An 18995-nucleotide genomic window follows, 5' to 3' on the forward strand; every position below is an offset into this window, starting at 1 on the left:
CAAATAATGGTAGCCTGTCACCTTTCCTCCCCTTTAAAATATGACTCCACATTTCTTTTGGATTCCATGGTTAAAAGATGATGTGTAAATAACTGATTTTTTTCCCCCAAAAGCATTACTAAAAACTCTCACTGAAATTTTTAGAAAGTTGCAATTTTTATTTGGAATTTGTTTGATTTTTTTCAGTGTGGAGACCGAAAGACAACCTTCAGAAATAAATATTTTTTAACAAAAATATCAGATGCCACAATTACTGACATTCCAAATTACTAACTAAATGTAACTGAATCATTTGTATTTGTATTTTTACTTGACTTGATGACTTACTCAGAGTTTCTATGAACTTTTAATTAGTAATTGATGACTTTCTGCTTCCCTGGTATGTAAACACAGCAAGAGGCAGAAGCGAGATCAAGAACACAGAGCTGAAGAACATAGCTTCATGGAATGGGTTTTCATGGCCAAAGCAAGCAGCTGCCTCTGAGCCTTACACCCCTGAGTTCAATGCAAAGCATCAATGCAGTGGTGTAAAGTCTATTAGTCTGGACTCTAGTGCAGCGGGCATGTGATCTCAGAAGTTACAAATTGCCCAGAGAGTGGCTCTCCAACGCCTGACTAAAATGTGTCAAGTGTAACATTAGATGCAGAGGGGATGATGGTGTGGGATGGTTTTTCCCGGAGTTTGGATCAGTCCCAGTTCCATCAAAAAGGGACTCTTAATCCAGTAGCATTCCAGGGTATTCTGAAAAACTTCATGCTCGCAACGTTACAGGGATGGCCCCTTCCTGCTCCAACATTACTGAGCACGTGTGCATAGAATAAGGTCCATTAATAAACAGATGAGCAAATTATACGTGGAAGAACTTGACTGACCTGAACAGACTCCTGACCTCAACCTGACAGGAAACCTTTGGGTTGAGTTAGAGCAGAGACCGTGAGCCGAGTCTTCTCATCCAACATCAGTGTCTGACCTCACAAATATTCTTCTGGAAGAATGCTCAGAACTTCCAATAACACAATCCTTAACCACGCTGTTAGAGCAGTAAAGGTTGACATCATATTAGACTCTTTGGATTTAGAATGGCAACGCCACTCAAGTTCTCTGAAACATTCTGTCATTTGGCTATACACCATTTATTGTATAGTGATTGAAAAAAAAAAAGAACAGACTGACTTGAATTTGAAATCACAAAAAGAAAGTCGCTACACTTTCTTATTGCCAAACTTTCTCATATCTGCAGTCAAAGAAAAGTTAAAAAAAGTTTTAAACCGTTCACAAAGACCCAAGTCTGTCTTGCCTCAATGCACAGTGAGGCGGAAAGCAAGGGAGCCAAAATATAGAGTGGCTTGCTCACAACCAATCAACACTCAGAGCAAAGTGTCACCAGACGGACGCTGCAGCTGCCCAACACGGTCTGAAATGAAGATGTGGTATCAAAGTTGGCCAGGTTCCCTTTCTTTTTCTATAGAATACCTAAGGAAATTACCATAACATAAATCTCTTTAAACTAATTATATCTCTATAATGACCTTTGTCCCTCTGATTTTGTTTTATGACGCGGCAAAGCGTCAGCATATGTAATCTGAGTGTGGTTAAGGAGCCGGCACCAATCTGAAATCGGTTTCAGCTCAGCCCTATTTTAGGTTCACCGATCCCAAAAGGCTTTGGGAGAGCTCCAAATCGGGAGATGTCAGAGTGCAATAAAACCCCTAACAATGCTTTAAGGCAAAAATATATATATATATTTATTTGTGCCCCTTCTCGTGCCTCAAACAACTGTTGATTTCTAACTTGTTAGGAACAAAAAAACGCTTTAAAGCCCCAAAGTTTGGCTGTCTGTATAATGATGAGAGACAAGCAGAATTAATGAGACTGGAACGCCAATCTATCGCTTTGATTCCACAAACAAAAGCCTTTAAAAAGATGATTTTTACAATGAGTCATTATAATAATTACGAGGAGATTATTTGTGAGATTATTTGATTGCTTCAATGCTAAATTAGCTAAAGAGAATGAAAGTGTAAGCATGGAGACTTGATATAAAAGAAACGTTATTAGAACATTGGTTTAAAACACACAGATCCATGAATAAAAGCCACTAAAACAACAAAGGTGCTTTCAGATTAGGCCTTTAAATATCCAGAGTTTCCATATGTGCAACCTGAACTCAAGATCCGTCACCAGAACTCTACATAAATCAGTCGGTTCAAAAAGTAGACTTAAAGAGTTCTGGAAGTGACAGGATGCACTATTGAGATATTCAACTGTTGGAGCAACTTATTTTTATGGCTTTAGCATCACGCCTTTTCCCTTTAATAGACACAGGGAGATTAGAGCAGACTGGAAGGAAACATTAAATAGAAATAAAAAAAAAAACTTCAGAAGTCAAACAGTAAAAACAAATGACAGTGCCTTGAACCACCCCTGCCATTAAGACCCATACTCACAGTTTCAAAGAAAAAAAACATTACAGAGAAATGTATCAATTATGCATCGTTCTTGCTTTGCTACCGTTGCTTTATATTTTACATTTTTCTTTGAAACTACTTTCAAAACTAAGGTCAGCGGGCATTATCTAGTGCAGATTTTGCAGAATCCTCCTGCTTTCCGTCATCACCTGCAACCCTGAAAGGCAAGGCTTTCAGCGATTCTAGCCCTTACAACTCCTGTGTTGGAGGATCACTTGAACCTGCGTTTAGTTGTAAATCACCAATGAAAACCCTGTGAATAATCAAAGAAAAAAAACAACATAACCTTGCCGTGTGTTGGCTCAAGTCTTACAATAGAAACACTTCATTTTTTTTTGTTAAAGGCCTAAAAGTTTTCACTTTCCTTGAAAAGTTCAAACTTGCCTTTTGATTTATACTGCTTGTCCTTTTTTTTGTTAAATGCCCACCTTAGCCATGTTTGTCCCTTTGCTGAAAAGGATTCTTTTTTTTGGGCTTGCCGACACTGTTGAGCGGCGAGGCAGAGGTACTTACCCTGGCCTTTTGCCGAGTGAGGTAACACCACGATGAGAACAAAGCCCAGCAGGAAGAAACTCAGTCTGGCTGAGAACTGCATCCTGATTCCAGCTGACCAGAGGACACAAAACACCTGAGTTTGAGCAGAGTGTAGGAGGAAGGAGGAGAGGAACGAAAGGACAGGAAACAGAAAATCATCAGAAACAGGAGGGGGTGGCAGACTTCGCTTTTCCGCTCGCTATCAATTTAGCATCTAATCATAGAGATGTTTAATGTTCTTTAATCTACTTAGCGGTGAATCAACTCAGTGACAATTCTTTTAAATGCAGTGCAAATTAGTATTGTACATCATCTATCCCTTAATAACAACCACCACCAAAGGAAAAATCTGAACCGTTTTGACAAAGTCCTTAAGGGCAGGGAAGGAATAAGCTTCAGTTGCACCTACTCATGGATTTTAAGCACTGAATTTCAAATTAGTGGCGGAAAAATACACGCTATTAAAAATATACAGTGTTTTGTAAACGTGTTCCTAACCCATGAACCTATTCACATTATGTCATGTTACAAATGAAAAACTTTTATTGAAATTTAAAACTCGCGTTTATCCAGATGTAGATGCCAAACTGGGAATTAGAGGGAGAAATGTGCTTTTAGAGTTTGTTTTACAATTAAAACATCTTTAGGGAATGTGAAATTCAGCACAACAATCTGCCTTCAGAAATCACATTTTGTAAAGGCCTTTGAAATTTGCAAGAGAGCAAGTAAACACCATCAGGAAGACCAATTAACACATCAAACAGCTTAAGGGTAAAGTTATGGCTAAGCTTAATGCAAGGTAAGCTCATCCCCGAGTCTCCTGTGGTCAATCTCTACAAGGTTTTGCGCCCAAATGCTGAAATTTGTCCCCATTCTTCTCCGCAAAATGTCTCCAGCTCAGTCAGATCGGCTGAAGAGAATCTTTCAATAGCAATTAGCAGGTTTTGCCAGAAATTCTGGCTTAGATTGAGGTCTGGACTTTGACTCTACCATTATATGAATATGCTTTGACCTAAACCCTTCCAGTGGACATCCGGTTGTATGTTTAAGGTCTGATGGAAGGTTCAACACATCTCAGGGTTTCATTTCACAACAGGAGCTTGCTCCTCCAACTTTTTCATTATGACCCTATTATTTTGGAGCTCACAACTAATAATATCACTGTCAACAGACTTTCCCACCTGACCTGGGGATCTCTACAGTTTGTCTATGGCTGATTCTTTGATTAATCCTTTTCTTGCATGATTTGTCTCAGAAGAACCACCTGAAAACATAGACTTGTGTGGTTGTAACACGACAGAATGTGAAAAAGATATAGGGGTACAAATACTTTTGCAAGGCATAGTAAATGCATCAAATTAAAACAGATTAGTCATTACGCTGGAGATAGGCACCAGCAACCCCCGCGACCCCATGAGGGATTAAGCGGGTCAGAAAATGGATGGATGGATGGATGGATGGACAGTAAGCTTTTATTAATTAATTAAAGTAACTCAAACTATTTGTATGAGACATGTTCATTTTGGCAGAAAAACAATCAAAATGTAAAACATTTATAAAATTCTCCTTCGAATAAAACGGTTATTTGTGCTAAGCACAGTTTAATCGCGTTCAGTGAAAAAAAAAAAAAGTTAGCAACTAGTTTGGATTCGAAACATGATGAAATTTAGCTGCAAGAGTCGCACAAAAAAGCATGCAAGCTTTAGGATTTTGCAAGGTTCCGTGATCTGAGAGGTTTTCCTCCAATCATTATTACTTTTTTTTTTTTTTTTTGTCAGGAAAAGTCTTGACAGGAGCCGATGAGGGCTAGGTGAGCTGGCATGGAATGAGCCTCATGATAGTCTTTCAAGCTGCATCAAGCATGAAACATGTTACTCCAGGGGGAGAGAGGTGCAGCAGCAGACACAGCTGTCACCTGTTAAAGCTGCCTTTTTTACCCACATTGATACCACTGCCAATGCATTGCACAGGGGGAAACAAATCTTCTCCACAAGTAGGCTATACGATTTAGAATACTTTTCAGCGACAGCATTAACACAAGCTACTAGTGGCCAAAAAAAAGCACGTTTATGATAACAAAAACATATTTGCCACTGAAAATACCTTAATCGTGAATAAGAAAGAACAAAAACAACTTTCCAATGTATTCCTCATGACAAAAAAACGCTTAATGTGGTTTTAATTTACAATTTTGCATCGTAAAGGACATTTTCCCGAGTTTCCATCTTCAAGCTCAATCAATATTATTATTATTTTACCGTAAAGAAAACAAGTAGAGCATCTGAATGAAGCATGATAACACATATGAAGTAGGTTTCTGCCACCTGTGTTTTGGGGCAACGGAAGTTGTCCCTAATTGATCTGAGCGCAGGTGAGATCTGCACGTCTCGCCATCAGCAGCGCACCTAAAAGAAGCGCCCTGAGGTGGAATAAAAAGGTGCCCATGCTGCGCTCCGGGAGCTCAGGCTGCGGCTCTGCGCGGCGCGAACGGAGAGCAGCTTTTACCTTCTCAGAACATGCGTGTCCAGGTTCGGCCGCTTCCCTCCGGACTGCTCGGTGACAGGCTCGTTGGTCCCACACCGACTCCCAGGATTCTGTCAGTTCAACAACTCTCTGCTGCCGACCTGGATTCAAGTTAGACAGGATAACACACACGACTACCGGTGGGAACTTTCAAAATAAAAGTTACTAAAGGAACCTAAGCGTTAACTATCCATGGAGCTCTGTTGGCCCCACTGACGTGCGTCTCAAGACCCGGGGGAGTCCCTTCTTCTGCCGCCCTCAGACCCGCTGCAGCACCGAAGCACTAAAAATATAAAAAAATATATTTTTTTGATGAATGTTCTCAGCACAAATTTAAAACTGTAAGCGTATTTCAAGGATCGATACAGCTTAGTAGCGAGTCTTCACAAATAGTCTGATCTATAGCTGAAGACTCGTTTTTTTTTATTATTCTAGGACAAACTTTGATACATAAATCAATATTCCTAGACAGTCATAAATATTTGTGACTTACATGAAAAAATAATCACGCTCCGTATATTGTACCCTCTGGTGCACACTCCAACTCCCCAAAGGGAATAAGCTGTAGCTATTAATCTCATATGGTGCGTGGCCAGCTCACTTCATTCTGTATTTACAAAAGACAGTTGGAAAGATAAAGCACACAGTGTTGCAAACTAAACTCAATTCAATCCATGGTATTTACATAAAGTTACAATTTACAGCAAATGCCATATCAGGGCACATTACAAAACAATTAAATTTAAATTATGAAATACCAAATGTTTAATTCTACCAGTACAATCAAACAGTGTGTAGACCAATGACACAAGGTCCAATCTGACTCTTCATACCATACAAGACTAATTGAGATTCCTAAAAGTGATCTCCATAATGAGCTCTAACCAATTGTATTACATCACTGACTTTGCAGCAGCCCTACCTTCGAGGAAAGACGTGGTAACAGTGGGAAGGAACAGCTCCATTTTAACAGAAAGGAAACTAAATCAGAACCAGGGTCTGTGAACGAGACAATCTGCTGCTGACAAGGCATTTAAGAAAACAGAAAGTCAACAGAAAAACACACAAAACACTGGTCCAGGAGCAGTTTGTAGGGTAGGAAAGTCCAGATACATAAAGTTAATAGTACCAGTTCTCCTGCCTCTGTAGGCAAGAATATTTGTGAAACATGGAATCGCCAAGTCAGCAGGTGAAAAATAGAGAGCGTCCTTCAATAGTTCTGTCCAGAAAAACAAAATGAGTTCAGAAACGCACATTTTGGAGCCATTACATCCCAACCAAAAGAATGTACTGAAAAAGACAAAAGACTATCGCATCTAGCAATATTTTAGTTCATTTTTTTCTTTTTAAAATTGTTTTGTTTATTTTATACAGCTAGTCCTATTATAAAGAAGAATTGCTAGTTAACCAACAGAAAACTGTTTTGTTCCACTAGGATTTTCATGTCATGATTTTTCATGATTTCATGATTTTGTTGTTGTTTTGTTTTGTCTTTGTATGTTTGTTTGTTTGTTTTAATCCTCGTTTTTAGACCATATATATAAAACTAAAATATGATTTTTGTAGCACTGCTCTGGGACTTTGAAAGGCACTTTTGAAATAAAGCTTACTTACTTTTTTGTGCAGACATTGTTCCTGAAATAAAGCTTACTTACTTTTTTGTGCAGACATTGTTCCGGTGTTAAGAGCCGTCAATAATGAACGTCGTTGAAAGCTTTTATTTTGAAACAGACCAAACAGATCCTACCGTGTTGGGTGTAAAATTTATGATATTGTGTTTATGTTTGGGAAATTTTTACAAATTCCCTTTTAATCTATCAGTTTCTCACTTTTCCCCATAAATGCATTAGAGCCTGTTAGACAACCCCCCTCCACCCATAAGCGTCTGCTCTGCAACGCATTTTCAAAGCGTCTCTTTTACTTTGAAGGGGACATGTGCAGACCCCCCTCATCTTACTGTTTCTTTTTGGTCAGCAGCTCACCCTGAGCAGGAGTCTTCACTCAGTTGAGACTTGCAGCGGGCTGATGGGTGTTTCCCCGCTTCATTCACCATCCACCCCTCCAGCTACTCATTCCTTTTCCTCTGTTTAATGCAAGGCGCGGCTGCAGAAAAATGCGCTTGAGTGGCAGGCGGTCTGAGCGGCTGCAGGTATATAATGTGTATTTCTGTAAGACTCTTCAGGGGCTCCAGTTAATACACCTCTCTCCTAAATCTGTGCAGATGCTTGCTGTAAATCATGCCTCTGCCACAGTATGGAGACACTGTGACACTTAATTGTTTTTTAGATTTGCCTCAAGCTTATGGGAAATACAGAAGGGGTCACCGGCAGAAATAAAATTAAAGTCACTAAATCAAAATGAAATGTTTAACTTTATGAGCTGTTTCCCCTGTTAAATAAATCAAATGAGTATCAGGTCACTCCTAAGACCAGCAAAATCAACTGTTTTGACTTTACATTAGCTTACAGGGCTTTCTCTTATTAACTTGACAAGTCACCATAACTTTATCTATTAAACTCATTTCTTAGTTTTCCTTTTTTTTCACCATACATTCCCGTTAGATTGTTAGAACTGTTTACTGGACCATATTAATATAACAGACAAGTATTTCCAGTAGAAAAGGTTGTTTTAGTTGACATTAGCCTTAGAGGTTATATTTCAATCTTTTTATAGGTGTAAGCAACTCTCTTTTTTTAGATTTTGATCCTGTTCAGTTGCAGACATAAACTTTTTTTTTTAAATTCAAGTTTTCTATTGAAAAGTCTGTTTATTGCTGAAAACAAAGACACGATAAAGATGAATTGCATACAGTTTTCTGCCTAATTTTCTCGTCAATTCTGATTAATTTCAGGTTACAGCTAATGAAAACACAACGTTTAAGATTGGAATAATGTATCAGACTACCAAAAATGCTTTTAATACAGGAATATGGGCTTAAATGAGAAAGATATTTAATAGCTGCTTTAAGATTGTCATCTCCTAAAGGTGCTTTTAATCTCAGAAGCCAACCTCATCTGAACAAATATTAGAATTTAGCATTTACCAGCATATTTTCAGCTCTAAAATAAAAATTCAAAGTCAAATTGAGCATAAAAGCGCTCTTTTTTAACTGATGTTATAAGTCTAGGTTTCTGCAGGTGTTTGTTTGACACAGCAGTTATATCCATAATCTTTGCCTTGTGATTTGGCAGCTGCATGACATTTTCTCCCTGTATTTATTTCATAAGCAGCTGTTTAATGATAGTGTTTTGTGTTATATTTTTCTACATAAAAAAAGCTAATCATCTTCTTCAAAGTCAGATGATCCCGCCTGTATTTCATCAGTTGAATTCCTTTTATGGCAACAGAGCAGAGACCACACAGAGCTGCAGCTCTATATGCGCAGGTGTTCTTATCTTTAAGATACTGCAGAGCCTAGGAAGCATAATGGGCCCCTGTCTGCTAAAGGTGAGCGTTAAGCTCATTTTTGCCTCTGTTATCATGGGTTTGTGTGTTGTGCATGTTGCCTTTAACAGGAGAAATCAAGGTCTCACAAGTCTTGCATTATCATATTCATAAATATTTAACAGAAAAATATAGTGTTCCCTACAAATGCTGAGTTGCACAACCCCCAAAATACAGCTCAAATACACACTGTGCCTTGCTTATTATTTTTTTTATTGTTTTTAAACAGTAGCTCATGTCCAAACTGGGTACATTTACTTTGTAATGCACCACAAGGCTGACTAAAGATGATTTAGTCTCTAAAGCTAAAGCTGCATGAACATTACAAATAAAAAACAACATTGATCATAGAAGCAATAAAATAAGGCTTCTACTTTTAGAGATCACCTTGTTGAATGAAACGTACAACATTGTGAAAAAGATTAAGCAATTGTGAAAAATTAGCAAATGAAATCATCTTGGGTGAAGATTCTCTGTCATCTAGGTCATGATCAATCCAGAAATGTTTAAAAATAGCCCAGTTGTTTTATTTTTTAAACATTTTTTTGGATATATCATATAATCAAATCACTTGCTGAAGGGTTGCTATACGTATGTATGGCTCATCACAAATTTTCAGTTTGTTAAACAGTCTTTATGTTATTCAACCGGAGGAAATATAGGAAAAAATATCTCAAGCTATCATATTGACATTTCTGCCTGGAAGCAGTCATACAGGCAGAGACAATGAACCAGTAAAGTCCTTTTGGATCCAATTTCAGGCATTTATGAAATTAAAGCTGGATTTTGTTTTTCATTCCACTTAGTGAGAACTTTCTTTGCTCGATTCTTACTGTTTGTCAAATATGGACTTTAATCATACAAGCTTAAACAATATTTCAGGCAGGATTGCAACTACTGTTGCAACTGTTTATGTGAGACAGATTGTGAGACGACATACAGGACTTAGGAGTGAAAGCTATGTTAAAGCATGTTTACTCTTGCCCATAAATGCTTCAGTTGACAATTATATATTTCAGCTTAAGTTATAGTTTATACCAAAGGAGAGATAAACCCAACCCATATCAATCAAAACATCATACTGTCAGAATGCACATGGGGTCCAGTCTTCCCAGATCTTCACACCAACAATAAATGACTAAATAAGGAAAAAGATGATTATGGTACACCTTTTCTTTTCCTCCAGCAGAGCTTTACGCACTTGAGGAATCAAACAGTTGCATTAAAGTTGTTTTTGTGCAATTCGGTCCAATGGCATTCTGGTTTTGTGTTTAATCTTTTCCATTTAACTATTTGTTATGATTTGCCTTTGTCTCAAAACATGCTTTATTTTGCCAGTAGGGGGCAGTACAAAACTATTCTGTGGGTGGCATTGACAACAGCTTTATAACGTTTTCCTCAATTTTTTACCAAAATGCAAGCATGACATGCATAGTATCTTACAGAAAGAACTACTTAATATTTTGGGGCAGAAAACGGGGCACTGCTTGGTTTAGATAACTGATGCTGTCAAACTGGACTGGTGCACCGGTCCCAGTGCATGCCTATGCAGGTCTTGTTTTCCACATCACGTCACATCACACTTACCAACTTATGAATAATGCTGGAAGCTTCTCTCCTTGGTCTCTCCTTGATTGATTTTAAATGAGCTTTTTTAGAAACACTGAAGGGGTTTGAGGACCTCTTGTAGCAAACAGTGGACAAGGTGAGAATGTTAAGATGTCCATTTATTTTCATAGTTTTATTAGGGCTAAATAAGACACAAACTCTGACCAATTATGCTCTGTAACTCTAGAGTAATAAAAGTGTTTTTGGGGCATTAATAATATAATGAAAAGATCAATTCATATGCACAATAATCCTTTTGTCATCATTTCTCGAGTGGTAAAACATAAGCATAGCAAACACAAAACCAGGCTTAAAGTATACCCCAGGGTTCCTGATTTAATAATAATAAAATAACAATAAAGAAAAGGCTGGAGGACCAGGGGTTTCAATTAACAGAGGGACAGTTTTGTATGGAGCACAAACAATAATTTTATTTTCTTTATTCTTAGCTGGAGACAATTTTTGCACATCATCTTTTTACATTGTCCAAGCACTGATGCGAGAAATTCAACTGAAACACATTATGAGGCTTAAAACATTATATAAAATAATATAATTTGCAAAGCAGATATGGGAGAATGTCTCAAAATGGGCTGAATACTGGGTATGTACATCCAATATTACAATGGCCCAAAATAAAAACCTTTGGTTGCAAAAACCTTTGGTTGCACCATAATTTGAAGCTAACATAGAACATCATACAATTTGATAGATGTGACAAAAAACCAGTCCAATGCAGGTCCTGATGCATCGGCCCAATACGTCAGCCAATCAAACAGGAACTGATGGTCAACAGAATCAAAGGTTGAGGTCTGATCCATAAGCATAAGCAGCTTGGCAAATACATTTTTGTACCTGGTCATAGCATAATTATGTGAATGGCATAAGAGAGCTAATACTTTAACAAGTCTACCATGTAATGAACAGCTACAAATAAATAAACGTTAAAGGTGCATAGCCACGTTATTTGATTTATTTTTTTAAGTCACAGCTCACTCTGGTTGCATACAAAGTTTTTATGAAAGATTATCACGTCTTGCTGGTGTATTAGTTGTTATTTGGGTGTTTTATGCTTTGTTTTTGCTCAATTTGTTAGTAAATAAAGCCTTTCACGTTTATCTTAACGGAAGTACGTACTGTGCATGCGCAGCAGGGGTATAAACAAGAAAGCGGCTTGTGGTTATTAGCATCTCCCAGCGAAACAGTGAAGAAAGGTCCAAGATCCAGGGGAAAAAAAGCGCAAAAAAGTATGATTCCAAGAAGGAAAAGACAGGAATTCCGCTGGGAATACAGTCTGAACGTTGGTTTTTACTGAAGCGGACGCTAAACCTGCCGAAGCTCAGATGTTACCGCAGAGTTGATTGACGTGAGTAAATGTTCCGATATGAGGCTCTTAAAGTTGCTGTAGATCGGTTTATTTAATTACAGTTTTTATTGATTGCTTTGACGTAGTAGTCAAATCAAAATCCACAATTTTCAAAACAGTTAACGCAGAGGCCAAAACAGTGGCACCAATGGTCAGAATGACACATTTTGTTTACAAAAGTCTCCAACTCTCCCAAAACATTTATACATGGACCAAAAGCAAATTTTGCCCTCAAACAACACAACCTGCACACAAATGTTTGAGCCCTTCCAATCAATTATTACACAAGGGGCAACAACATACAAAAAAAACACACTCAATGTGAATCAGTGCAGCATTGCTGGTTCATTGTAGCCAATGACTGTACCCAGCTTACATGTCAGTGTCATTTGTAGTCAAATTTGCCTTCTTGCAAAAAATGGATCCAGAATCAGATATGCTGTGATGCAAATTTTATTGAATATCCATTCCATTTTTTCAGATTGTGGCTACAAATGAAACATTCCAACAGAAAATACTAGGGCTGTCTGTGTCTTCTTGTCTCTTCTCTCTTTGACGAATAGGCCACATGGCCTCATTTTTATCACACTCAATATTTTTCCTTGCGATGCACCTAGGGAAAAATCTTCTTGCATGCCTGATCCATCCTTGACATGCCTCTGCATCTATATCATGGGCAGCAGCAGTCATTGCATTGAGCAAGGGCATCTGCTCATAGGGGCGGTGATCATAAACCTTCCATCTCCATGCACTGAATAATTCCTCTATAGGAATAGATACAGATATATCTGTATATACTGTATAGCAACGTTACCTGTTCTCCAAACAAAAAACTTTTACAATGGATGCAACCGTGTTTCCATTGAGAACAGGTTGGACTCTTTGTCCCACCCCTCTAAGTGAAAGGCCATGATTTACCACATGATCAATTATAGTTGCCTGAATTTTTATCTGTAACTTGAGTCCTTCCAGCTACACCTCCACCTCGCACATGGATTCCTCTTCCATGGACTCCTCTTCCCCTGACCCATCTACCTCTTACTCTGCCTCTCATCTGCTTTAGACCATCCATTCTTGCAAAGAACAACACACAACATGGCACCTTTTAAGGCCTGCAGACTGATTGCAAATTTAAAAGTTGTGTGAAGAAGTGTCAAACAGGTGCTTCAGTGACTTCATATTGATCAAGAAGTTTCTAAAAGCTCGGAAAATATAGTTTCTGTTTGGCTATCACAGCTAAAGCAATGGAGTTTGGACTGCTTGAATGACATCTGCGTTGATTGACATCTGCAGTTTTGCAAAAGGGCGGGGAAAATGTGTCAAACCAATGAGAATGGGTCAACTCATTAGCAAGAGGTGTCTTTTGCTCTGCTGAGATGGTGATGATGAATGCTTAGAGGTTGCCAGTTACTTCAAATAGGTCAGAGCAATCAATAAACACTGTAATAACGGTTGGTTTTCGATCACACCATTGTAGAGGGTCAGGCTCAGTCCAGCATGATTTACAATTGATTTACAATTTTTTTTTTTCATTTTGATAGTTCTGCGATACTGTCACTAGATGTCACCACATTTGTTTATATTTGTTAATCGCACCCGAGAGCAAAACCCTGTCAAGATGGAGTCTTGGTGTACATAACTTTATCTTCTCCTGATCAAATAGTGTTTGGTCTTTTTTATAAGCATATTACATGGCTATATACCATTAAAGCTCAATAAAAAATTTGTTTAAATTGAAATGCATAAGAGATATCAGCAAAAGTAGGTGGGACTGTTGTCCCCACAGGCCCAACCTTGGTAATTCCACTAAAGTGTTTCATTGGTTCATTGCACCTTTGAGTGATTTCTAAAGCATTCGGGTTTTTTTTTTCTAATTATCTATTTTAGATGCAACACAGCAGCTGCAGTAGTGACTTGTTTCTATTTCTTTTATCCAGCTGTCCACAGCAATCACTGCAGCACAAGGTGATGTCAGCGTTGATGCCACAGTGACCAAAATCACTCTTGAAACATATTTCTAAAGCTGCAATAACAGTGCTAGGTGTGATTATGACTCTTTTGTGACGACTTGTCAACACTTCTGTCAGGATCTGAGTAGAGGGCCTAGAAAATATTATTTTATGTCATTTTTAATCTTTTCATTTTTTGTCTCTGCAAGGTATTTACTTTTTGTTTTGGGCCGTTTTCTCACCATTTATACTCACTGGATATTTATATATAGTATGTATGCAAATACAATGATACTGTCCTTTTCTTAGTGCAATCCAGTGCAGTTTTCTGAAAAGATACCTACCTCATTTGCATGATGATGTCTCAGCTCAGCCAAGTCTAAAAATCTCCCACTGACCTTCCTCTGTCCTTTCATTTGCATTTCCTATTCATTACAACAGTGAATTAATGAAGCAAATCAATAATAGATCAAAGCTCTACCTTTACAAAAAGGAGCTGGGGAAAATTATTCCCATTAAATTAACAACCATCACGAATAATTCATCAGGATAACATATTATGCTGATCAAAGGTCAGTTTATGATATGGATTGGACGCTATTCATTGTTCACCATTTATTTCTGTGTTATTTTTAATGTGGTTACGCGTGACATCTGCAAACGATGAAAATTTGTTTTCATTCACAGCGACAAATGTATTTTTGGTGGTGATGGTTGCTCTGTTTGTTTAGTAATGTCTCCATTGTTGTTATTTTGATTTATTGCTGAAATGATTTTTTTTGGTGATGACTCATGATTTGAATTATTCTACTCTGACTGCTATTTCTTATTAGGTGGGAAACCAAATATGCAAAGGCTTGTGCTTGTAAAGACTTCCATGAAGGTTATTTGTGGCAGGAGCATCATCTTTGATCAGACAAATTAATACTTTGAACATTTTTGTTATTATAAAGCACCTAAGATGGGCTTGCAGGATGTTGAAACCAGATAATTACAAACAGTGACAGCTATTTTTTTTGTCTCATGTTGACATTAATCTGACTAAATGACAAAAGTATTTAAATTTGCTATTGGCCAGAATAATGAGAGAAAACATTTTTTATACTATCATCAAATTCAAAAGTTTACATGAATTTCCTTAGTGCTTGGTCAAATTCCCTTTCAGAAGGAATTACTTGGGTCAAACATTTTTGCAATCATTCCTACAACTGTTTACTTGCATTTGGGCTGCCATGCTCACATAGACCTTTTTAGATCTGCTGATAGATTTTCTGTCGGGTTGAGATCAGTATTCTGTGGTGGGCGTCCCCTCCGAAAGACTGACTTTGACGTACTTAAGCAACTTTGGGACTAATATAGGGTCATAGTCGATTCGGGAGAATCGTTTGTATTCAGACTCTAACTTCTTGGTGGATATTTTAAAATATGGCTTCGATAATTCCTGCTAATGTTCTTTCTTCATATTGCCATCTATTGTGTGAAGTGCACCAGTCCTTCCTGTTTGAAGACGTCTTCACAGCATGATGCTGCCACTTCTGTACTTCAAAGTTGGGATGATGTTGGGATGGAAATTGTACACAAAGATCAACCAAACTTTTGGAGGTCCAGAATGCTCCTCTTCATATCTTATAGTAGTAGTAGTTGTCTTGCAATTGGAAGGTTGTGGGTTCGATTCCAGCTTCCCCTTGTTACATGTCGATGTGCCCCTAGGCATGGCACTTAACCCCAAGTTTCCCAATGACCTGCATATGATTGTGTGTGTGACTGGGTCAATGTGGCTCTAGTAAACAGCGCTTTAAGTCGTCAGTATGACTGGAAAAGCACTATATAAGCATTTATGAACAAAAACAGAGAAATTCTGGGACAAACAATTTAATCATGCTGGACTGAGCAGGTCAGGGAGGAGCGGGGGGATAGCGGGGCTTGTGCAGGTCCGATGGTGTGTATGTGCTTTTGTGTGTGGTGCACGTTCGTGGGGTGTGCCTGGTGAGGGGTCTGAGTGGTCTCATTTAAGTCCTGCTCTTTCAGCGCGACAAGCTCCCATTACAGCTGTTGTTGTGCAACATTCGGGTTTAGTTCTCATTCATAAAATGGTGAGATCACGGAGACATCTGGGGTCATTTTATTTAGCTGTTACACCATTTTCTGTGACCCATCATATCCTGTGACTCCACCAGAACAAACATAGTGCCCCTCTAGTGCACTGATGCCATCTACCTAAACTTCTTAATGTGTATGAGGTCCATATTATCTCTGCTTTAAAACCTCATGAACATTACTGAATATTAGTCTGAGTCAAGTTGGCTCGGTTTTAAACACTCAACTATATCCTTAATGACAGTAAATTAAAATTAATTTAACTTGCAAACTTTAGTTTGCAAGTTAAACTGTGGCCTTCTACTGTTACGACTTTTTGAATTAAACTTAGTATTACAAACGACCAGAGCCCCTGGAGTCGCAGAATATGATGGGTTGCAGAAAACTGTATAACACTGGACTCAGATGGGGGTCGGGGAGAAGCTGACAGCTGACAGAGTCAGCTTTCCAGGTTTTATGCCTGATATGTATTATTTTATTAACTCTGATGGGAGGGGGGGGGGGTGTCTAGTGCCTATCTCCAGTGGTCAATGGCAGAGATCTATTAATGTTATTGTTTTTTTAAATAGTTGTCATTATTACCTCCAATGCCCGTAGAGAAATTTTCAGTCAGCAGGGCTAGAGAGGCTCTGCTCAGCTGTCACATTTGACATGACCACCATGACTGATACATGAACTGGTAGAATAATGAGAAACAGGGACGCATCTGATTTAAAATATAATAAAATGGAAAAAAAATTCCACTGTCCTGGGTGTCTGGAGAGATTATGTGAAGGATTTGATCTTGCTCTTTCTTTCAGCAGCTCCCAAACTGCCAGCCACTACACACAATTTGCTCATTAAAATGGGGCGTACCAAATCTGTTTTGCACTTCTTATCCACTGTGGACACAATCTTTGAAGATTAGGCGCAACACACCCACTTCTTGCTCACACAGGGTTTTTTTTTTCTTCTGTTCACGCAATTTAGTGTTCCTTATTTAGAATCTTTGAAGATCAGGCCCAAAATGTTCAATCTGATCTAATATTAAGCAGAGAGAAAGAATGTGTCGTTTTATACAGGCTATCTAATCATCTAATTGATACTGTATTTGTTGACCATTGCAAAGATTTGTAATGTTCCACTCATTGTCAAGGAAGTTTTGTCATGCTATTCTTCATATTACAACACGATTCTGAGCAAGAATAAATATTACAATTTATCCACCCGTTTGTCCATCTGTCTGTCCGCCCATCCATTGTCTTCCACTGTCTTCCATATATCCGAGGTTGAGTGACTTTAAACTTTCAATCTTAATTATTTGTCCCAGTGATTTGGTTACCAGACTGCTGTTTCTCTAACTTCCTGTGGCGAGTAGCTTGTCCTCTTACAAAGTTGAAAGTTGGAGCAAGTATAGGCTATAAGGGAAAGACCTAATGGAAAAAGTAAGCAGTAACTTTGGACTGGAGGAAACAAGGAAAGCAATTTTACCCTAACACAGAGAGGGAGTATGTTGGCACAAAGAAAAAGGACATGAAATCCTGAAGGCACTCAAGTTCAAGCGTAAACAATTACATCTGAACAAGCCAGCAAAGCCCAAAGGGAAGAACTGGATAATAAAATACCTTTCCATACCAATGACAGAAGAAAGTGTGAAATAAGTAAACAGGGAGGACTCTGCAACAAACTGTGAGACATTAAAATAATGGAACATCCATCCATCCATCTGTCCATCTGTCGGTCCGTCCATCATCTTCTGCTTATCCAAAACTGAGTTGCAGGGGTGACAGGTCCAATAGGGAACCCCAGATATCCGTCTCCCCAGCATTCTTGTTCAGCTCATTCTAGGGGATCCCAAGGTGTTCCAAGGCTAGGCAGGACATACCTTCCTTCCAACAAGTTCTGGGTCTTCCCAGGGGTCTTCTCTCGGCAGGAAGTGCCCGGAAAGACCTCTAAAGGAAGGCTCTCAGGAGTCATCCTGATCAGATGTCCAAACCACCTCAACTGGGTCCTTTCTATGGTGAGAAGCAGCGGCTCTACTTAGAGCTTTAGGTATTTGATGCTTTCTTACAAAGACAGTAGAATATGTTTTCATGTACGCCACTTTGCATCATTGACTTGTTGTTGGATACAGAAATATAGACCATAGTATCATTATTTTCGTTTATGACAGATAATGTTGGTCTGGAATCTGCCACATATCCCCCGCCTAACATTTGGTAACTTTCTCCTGTTGTAGAATGTGTCTGTACAAGTTGGAAGTCAGAGCCACTCACCTGGGATCGCCCAAAAATAAAGATAAAACACCCTCAGCGTTCACGCTTATCACCAAGACAGGATGTGATTCTAACCCAGCAGAAACTGTGGAATTGGGATTTTGACACAGAGGAAAGTGCGATCTGCAGCTTCTCCTCAGGGCAGAGGTGTTGTTTGAACGTAAAAGAGGACTCCAAAGGACCGATGCTTTCAGAACGTTTACTGATCAAACACTTGGATTTTTATTCTTTTGACCAACTAAAAAAAATCCTGCCTACTCTCTTTAGCAGTTTACCTTCCCTTTAGCCATGAACTTTTTGGCCTTTTTGGATAGTAATCAATCACTGAGAGGATTCCCTGCTGACAGGAGAGAATGTCAGTAATGACAGTAATTTTACTCCTTTTCTGTCATGCTTTCAAAAGCTGAAACCTTCTGGAGAGAGTTCAACAGTTCAGCAACACTGCCCACATTTACACTAATTTTCCAACATGCTGCTGGTTTCATAATTTAAGGCATCCTGACTTAACATATGAAACATCCAAAAATGTTAGAGGTTAAGATCTTCCCGTTTATCGTTATTTTTTATTGAACTTTTGTTTTAAACAGGCAAAATGGATTTTGATGTGCATATGATGTGCTCTTGGTTCACAGGGCATGAAGGGTTGTACGGAACACATATGTTTTGCTGTTTTCAGTGGTCTAAAAGGCATAAGGAGCATAAAAAACAAATACATAAATATATAAATTATTTAACAGTAAAATCACAATA

General features: G+C 38.5%; 1 protein-coding gene and 1 long non-coding RNA gene across 4 annotated transcripts in view; one reads left to right on the forward strand and one right to left on the reverse strand.

Moving 5' to 3' along the window:
- The window catches only part of LOC105921420 (collagen alpha-1(XIV) chain-like), a 443569-nt gene extending 437896 nt beyond the window's left edge, over window positions 1–5673 (reverse strand). The window contains exons 1-2 of one of the 3 annotated variants that reach the window (XM_036145490.1): window positions 5509–5673; window positions 2983–3097 (exon numbers count right to left, since the gene is read on the reverse strand). In XM_036145490.1, the coding sequence (XP_036001383.1) occupies window positions 2983–3064 (82 nt within the window). In that variant the 5' untranslated portion in view covers window positions 3065–3097; window positions 5509–5673. The remainder of the gene's footprint in view (window positions 1–2982; window positions 3098–5508) is intronic. The other 2 variants (XM_036145487.1, XM_036145488.1) reach the window with 2 other exon arrangements.
- The window catches only part of LOC118565281, a 56392-nt gene that overhangs the window by 25815 nt on the left and 11582 nt on the right, over window positions 1–18995 (forward strand). The gene's annotated exons all lie outside the window — the stretch shown is intronic.

This window comes from Fundulus heteroclitus, chromosome 13 (assembly GCF_011125445.2).
Source record: "Fundulus heteroclitus isolate FHET01 chromosome 13, MU-UCD_Fhet_4.1, whole genome shotgun sequence".
NCBI lineage: Eukaryota > Metazoa > Chordata > Actinopteri > Cyprinodontiformes > Fundulidae > Fundulus > Fundulus heteroclitus.